This window comes from Solanum stenotomum, chromosome 7 (genome assembly GCF_019186545.1).
Source record: "Solanum stenotomum isolate F172 chromosome 7, ASM1918654v1, whole genome shotgun sequence".
NCBI classification, from domain to species: domain Eukaryota; kingdom Viridiplantae; phylum Streptophyta; class Magnoliopsida; order Solanales; family Solanaceae; genus Solanum; species Solanum stenotomum.
In genome coordinates, this window is record NC_064288.1 from 29,203,273 (window position 1) to 29,210,717 (window position 7,445).

Genomic DNA, 7,445 nt, shown 5'->3' on the forward strand with positions numbered 1-7,445 from the left:
AAAGAAAGTAAGAAAGCGAGTTCCAACAGAAGAGTCCCTATTGATCCCACCATTCCTTCGTGGAAACGTGGAATCTACACGGCTATAAATTTATTCTTTACAAGACATAACGTGGACAAAATGGTTGCTACTAACATCACTATAGAAGCGGGGGTAAATGAACACAATGAGAACAAGAACGACAATCCGCGGACCATTGTCAAATTTTAGGATAATGCATCAGGCAATAGTACCCCGACAGATGGAGCAAGCGTGTAGATAGGATCCCCTTTTTACTTCTTTCTCTATTCTTTCTTTACTTTAACTATTAGATGCTTACTACTTGCATTTGAGGGTAAACACATTCTAATTGTGGTGTGGTGAGGCCCACACCTTTTGTTGTGTGCTACTCGTGCTTTGTGCTGATATTTGGGTTGTTTTGTTTTAAATTGTGTTAATACTGTTTCTGTGGATGTTTGAGCTTATGGCTCTGTTTCAGCTTATTTTTAATTGCAAAATGATTTTGACCCTTTAGATTTTTTTTGAAATTTTTGCACATTTCTGCCACCCTTCATGATTTGAATGTGGCTGTTCTTTTGCAAAAAATTGAGTCTCAGTTTCGATCAATACCAATGACTTGAATAGTGCCTCAATTGGACGAACATGAATGTACGGCTACAATGAGGCCAAATGAAGTTGCATAGACAATATGTAAACTATTTGCATCTCGTTGTGATTAGCCATTTATTGAATTGATTCTCTTGTAATGATTGTTGCACACTAGAAAAAGTGTGTGGTCTTGTTTGACTAAAGTATCTATGCCTTGTGTGATGAGCTTACTTTGAACCTTGCATGAATAAACCTAGAATTTTCCCTGTTAGTCTGATTGATTTAGAAAGGTGTGCTCTTGAAATGATCTTAGGCAACTTTAAAGAGTGTGAGCCAAATATGACATATACTTCTTTTGCGGCCTAACAGTGAGCGTGTGAAGCTCTTTTGAGCACCCTTTGAGCCTTACCTCTCTTTGGAAGAACCTTGATGAACCCTAGACCTTACATGACCCACTACCCATAAATCCTCTTTATTTATGGTTTAGCGAATAGCCAACTTAGGCTAAAGGGGTGTAGTAAAAAGGAAAAGGAGAAGTCAAGAAGTGCAAGAAAAATCCCCCTTAACCCATGGTGTTGCAGAACGATGGAACCGGTAAAAAAGTTGATGCCTATGCAGTGTCGATCAAACAACTTAAGCAGCATATGAATTAGTTATCCACTACGGTGAACCCACGTCAGCCTGGCACACTTCCTAGCAACACCATCAAAAATCCGAAGAACGATGGACATGTATGACAGTCCCTACTCAAGGGGATAAACATACCATTGATCCACCTACGCCGTGTAAGGTTGAAATTGTGGTTGAAAAATATGATGATGTGATTGAGGTTACTAGGGAGTACAAGAATGCTATAGAGAAGAAAGTAGAGATAACTCAAAAAATTGTTCTCATGCCCATAGAGGTTGGTAAACAAGAACCAAGAAGGAAACTGCCGTAGATTTATCACTATGTTGAAACAATTTTTCATCAATGTTTCGTTGATAGAAGCTTTGGATCAAGTGTCTGGGTATGCGAAATTCATGAAAGATTTGGTGACTAAGAAGAGGGCCGTCTTTTTTAAAGATGATGATAGGTTGCAACGTTATAGTGTTATTGCTACTAGGTCACTTGTGCAAAAGAAAGAGGATCCTGGTGCTTTCACTATTCCTTGTACCATCGGGTAGTTGCATTTTGCGGAGGGGTTGTGTGATTTGGGTGCCAACATTACTCTAATGCCATTGACTATTTACAAGAAGTTGGGTTCAGGAGCTCTAAAACCGACTGCAATGCGATTACTCATGGCTGATAGAATTGTGAAGAGGCCCATTGGTGTTCTCCAAGAAGTACTTGTGGAGGTGGAGTCATTTATCTTTCCAGCGGATTTTGTTATACTTGATGGTGAGGTTGATTTTGAGGTTCCCATCATCCTAGAGAGACCATTCCATGCTATTGGGCTCGCCTTGGTCCATCTTGAGAAAGGGCATATGAAGTTCGGATTGAATAGCGAAGAGGTAACTTTTAATACTTGTCAGTCGATGAAGCAGGAAAGACATCTCAAGTCAGTGTCAGTGGTGAATCATATTGTGGAGCATGGTTCTGATGTGTCTATTGAAGAGAGTTTGGGTGTTGATGCACTGGCAGCGGTAATGATGAACTTTGAAGGTGATGGTATTGAAGACTATGATGAATTGGTCGCCGCACTTTATAGGTTAGGATTCCGTTCCAAACCAAATAAATTGGAGTAAGATCTGAAGAATTGCGACTCTCCACCCGTAAAATCGTCTGTTGAAGAGGCTCCAAAATTGGAGCTTAAGGCTCTACCATCTCTATTGAGGTATGTATTCTTGGGAGAGATGATACTTTACCGTTCATCATTGCGACAAATTTCAATACGGTACGAGTTGAGGCTTTGGTTTCTGTGTTAAAGAGGTTCAAGCGAGCTATTGGGTGGACCATTGCGGCCATTATTAGGATTCTCTTGGCTGTTGTTCTCATAAAATCCAACTCATGCCGGATCACAAGCCTAGTATTGAACACCAAAGGAGACTAAATCCGCATATGTAAGAGGTATAACTACAACAAAAGGGGGATTTAACGGCCATTAAATATGGTTTTCACGGCCATAACTATGGCCGCTATAGCCATTACCAGCCAATGCTCTATGGCCATTGTATCAGGGATCGGCAAAGGCTGTTGCGGCAATTAGGACAAGCGCTGGTAAAGCCAAGATCATATGCCGCTAAAACTAAGACAATTTTGCGGCAATTTAAAAGGCTGCCAAATCAAATCCAAAGCGGTTGGTTATGCTCATGTAGCGTCCATTTTTATAGATGGTAAAACCAACTAAATTGCCGCTAAAACACATTTGTTCTAGCGGCTATTGGTTTGCGGCAATTTAGATGGTTGATAAATCCTATCCAAAAAAGTTAGTTATGCTTGTGTAGTGTCCATTTTTATAGACGGTAAATCCAACCAAATTGCTGCTAAATTCATTATTTATAGCGGCAATTAAAATAGTTGTTAAATCAAATCTGAAACGACTAATCATGCTCATATAGTGTCTATTTTTATAGCTGGTAAATTCAATAATATTGCCGCTAAAAGTTCATATCTTTAACGACAAAAGTTTGATGGCAATTATAAAGGCCATAATATCCTTTTGAAAACATCTTAATTTCCCCTATTTAGCATCCAATTTTTATGGCTAGTAAATTTACTTAGTTTGACGCTAAAAGTCAAAAACTTTAACAACCGATTGGTAAGCCACCATTAATAATGACTACATCCAATCATAAAATTATCGAATTCACAATTATACTTGGAAGTTTATAACTAGTAAATTCAACAATATTGTAATCAAAAGAGAGCCTATTAGAGCAAACGAGGTTTGTCAAATACTAAAAACATATTTATAATTCATAAAACATAATATATCTCATCAAATCTAAACAAAAAGAAGTATTAATCAAAACTATAGTATCAAAACTTAAAAACTAAACTTATATTATTTGAACGAAATAACTAACATCATTATATAGACCAATCCCAAAATTTCCGAACATCATATTGTATGACCTGAAATAATAAAATAAATGTTCCAAAAGATGAAATCTAATTGATAAAAACATCATGAGAAAGGAATTATATCATATCATACAAAAAATCTCAAAAAGCCACTTGGATCTCCTGTGGAGAGTCTAATACAAAGTGTTTTCATGTCTTTATAAACCCCTAAGCAAGATGATAGACTGCAGATTGTAATAACTCTTGCATACTATCAAAAAGTCTGATATGGAAAATTCCCAAGAAGACTGCTGAAATGATAGCATGTTTCAAGAGAGATGATGAGGCAGAAAAAATGGTCGAGCTAGCATCCCAGCCAACATCTCGTGGACAATATAGAGGATAGAAACTCAAGAAGTTATAAGTATAGTGAGCTTTCTTATGGACAATGTTTGCAGCAACTATATACCACATTTGGAAAGTTCATAACGAAGCTTAATAGCATCAAAGCTTGGTCGATAATTTAGTACAAAGAGAGTAGGGATGAGGTGATAAAGGATTGTTCGAGCAATCAGATAATTAATACTCAGCTATAAAACAAAACCTAATAAGCTATTGAAAACCTAATACTCAGGAACAACAGTACACAAATATATAATTATGTACTAAAATCAGTACACTATAATAGAATTCAGGGGTAACAGATGACAAAGATAGCTAATCCCTCTCAAATAACAAAATTCTGCCCATTTTTTGTCGTGAACTACTTTCTTATTATTATACTAATACATATAAATATTTTTAAACAGATGCATATGGTGAGGATAAAGATGAGTAATACATGTTGTTTGTGGTATTTGTCGATGGCCACTATTAACATCAGGGACCTGATAAATATTAACACATTAGTTAAAAGATATTCTTATTACGATTAAATTTTATAAAAATGCCTAAAACTTATGTTATCGAGTTACCTGTCCACTTGAGGTGCCATTGATATTTTGAGGCATGCATTCATTAGGAGCATATTTACGCATCAATTGACTCATTTGAAGTAATTCTAATTGCATATTATCCTGATTTTGCTTCATCAGATTCATTTCTTCATTTTGTTTAGCCTTTAATTTAGTAATCTCATGTTCTAGCCATTGTACAACTTCATTAGATGAATCCTCTTGATCAATATTTCCAAAGGAAGATCTGTTACCCCATAGAACAGAAGGAGTGGGACCAAGTCCTAAATCACGAACATAGCCACTTCTTTCATTTCCCAACACATGGGAATAGACATCACCTTTCCAAGCAACACGGTGAGGAGGTTGGTCAGTAGGTCCCTCACTATTGCTCATCTTTTCGTTTATCATATCCTGGCCAGAGAATACTTATTAAATCTAGTTTTGAATTCATTTATTTGACTTTAAGTTTTTTTTCTAAATATTTCCCGATATAGAAAATAAAAGAAAAAAGAAATCTTACAATTACTTTGGCAGAATCATCATCCAATGGTCTACCGTCCGCACGTTTTTTATGAGTTAATACGAAAACTTCTGCTCGTGTAGGCTCTACACCATTTTCAACCTAATATAATAAAATTGATGTCATATGTACATAGCAAAAAGGGGTAAAATATTATAGTTTGTAGTTTCAACAGGTTTACCTTCTCATCCATCAATGTAGCAATACTTTTGGATCCTCCCGTGTGAGGCATGTTTTGTTTGGCCCTATTGTTTCTATTTGCTTGGATACGTCGCTGTCATTGAAAAAATAAAGCGATCTCTTATGATTTATAAATAAAAATTGAGCATAACAAAACTCTAAACACTATGAATATTAGTAACTAGGAGTATGTATTCAAGATTTGTTGATACCTTAGCTTTGTCAGAAAGCCAATAAGCGACAAGACCACTCCATTGATCTCTTGGTATACGACTTGGTCGATTTTTCAGCAAAACGATTTTAGTCTTATACTTTGGAATATGGTCACCTTTTAATTGGCATTTGTAATCTTTCCATTTCTTTCCTAGCGACTTTAAGACAAAGTCTTCTCCGCATTTTGGGATAGTGAACTTCTTCTGAAAAAGTAAAAGAAAAATTTAGAAAATAACATCATGTATGAGTCTGCATACTTAATAATAACAACTACACCATACCCTCACAAAATCCAACAATTTCTTCTTTTCTTCATTGTCAAAGTTTCTCCAATCATCTACGTGTAGAGGTTTTAGTTCTGGAGTTCTTGCAATAATTCCTAGAAAGCTAGCAAGCTTTCGACCCTCTTGTCCAATAGATTGGTTGCAACTATTAAATGGCACATCAATTGTTTTCCCTGGAGGAAGTTTCCAAATATCATTAAGTAAAGTAGGTCCACGTATCTTTCTTGCCTCCGAATTACCTAGAAGTAAAAAAGTTTGAAGGACATCAAATGAGAAAAACTTATATAGTTAAGAAACTAATAGATTCTGTACAATCTGTTAAATAAAAGGATCACGATAGAACAATGGTAAACAAAAGTAATATATTCTACCTGTTGTCTACCTCATGTAACATATTAGATGAATCTTGACTAAGGACATTGCATATGTGAATCTTTGTTATTTTTTATCTATGTTGAGATAGTACTTGTTTGTCATGTAGGATTAGAATGACTTATCTGATGCAATGAACCTATTAGTTTGATATTCTTATGTTGTTGTTTAGTTTAATAAAAGTTCACTTTTGAAGTGGCTTTGGTGGTTTGGACAGAATGAGGAAGGGTACTGGAGGGATATAGTCAAAGCCAAACATGGCATTCTCGATTATTGGAGGTCAATGAGGAGAAGGGGTACAATGAAGGCGGTACTTTCATTTCAATACAGAAGCTATTGGGGACTGCTGCTCATGGAACTGGACAGGATCAGGTTCAGTTACTACTGCTCATGGGAATGCCAATACAGAAGCTAAACTCCTAGGTGTTTCTCCAGAGAGTCAAATGTATTTGCAATCAGATCTGGTTTTAGGAGTTGTTTATGGAAAAAATCAATTATCAGAAGAAAGGGCTATTGATACTAGGACAGGATCAAGTTCAGTTATTGCTGCTCATGAACTGTCAATACATGGATTTCAAGGGAAGAACCAGTTTTCTACAACAATGAAGCAAAGGGGAATTTGTGGAAATAGTTCAGGTAGAACTGGACGCACCCAGTTTGAGCATGACTCTGGAAACCTCCTTCCATTGTCGGCACGATTATGCGATGATTCAGCAGTAATGACTGATTATTGATTTAATGGGTGCACCAGGTGCCCTGATTCCTACTGAGGCACCAAGTGCTAAAATACTGGGAGATCGATGAACTCCTCTCACTACTACAGACTCTGAAGGAATGCATCCTAGATGATACCAGAATAGATTTGTTCCCAGCTTGTAAAACTAATAAGAAGTAGACAACTTAAAAAGTATTACATGATTCCCCAGTGGCACCAACAGTATTGTTCAACTCATTAGACTGATCACCGTGATCTGGAGTATCTGAGTGATTCTGAATATTCATCAATTATTCAATATCCAGTTGGGCTCGATCGATGTTCCGTTCACCCATCAACTGATCAACATATTGTCGTAGATCTTCACCATTTTGTGGTTGACTGTTCAATCTGGTGCAACCTCTAGTTTGCCTACTTTCTTATCTAAAATTAAGTAACTATATAGATGCATTAAAGTGCACTAGTAGCAGAATAACAAGATACAGGCAATACAAGAGAAAGGATCATGCTCATGTTAAGTTGTAAAATCACATACCAATGCACCAGAGATGGACAAACTTCCAATTCACAAGAACACATTCTCACTTCACAATCCAGGGGACAAAGCCACAAAATATAGGTAAAAACAAGCC

General features: G+C 36.5%; 1 protein-coding gene across 1 annotated transcript; it reads right to left on the reverse strand.

Annotated features, from left to right (window-relative positions):
* Nucleotides 1-2,661: 2,661 nt before the first annotated feature.
* LOC125869791 (uncharacterized) lies at nucleotides 2,662-6,146 on the reverse strand. The gene is made up of 7 exons (XM_049550227.1): nucleotides 6,119-6,146; nucleotides 5,724-5,965; nucleotides 5,442-5,645; nucleotides 5,231-5,323; nucleotides 5,056-5,151; nucleotides 4,548-4,940; nucleotides 2,662-2,760 (listed from the first exon to the last, which is right to left on the reverse strand). The coding sequence occupies exons 1-7, from the start codon at nucleotides 6,144-6,146 to the stop codon at nucleotides 2,662-2,664; spliced, it is 1,155 nt and encodes a 384-aa protein (XP_049406184.1).
* Nucleotides 6,147-7,445: the final 1,299 nt, after the last annotated feature.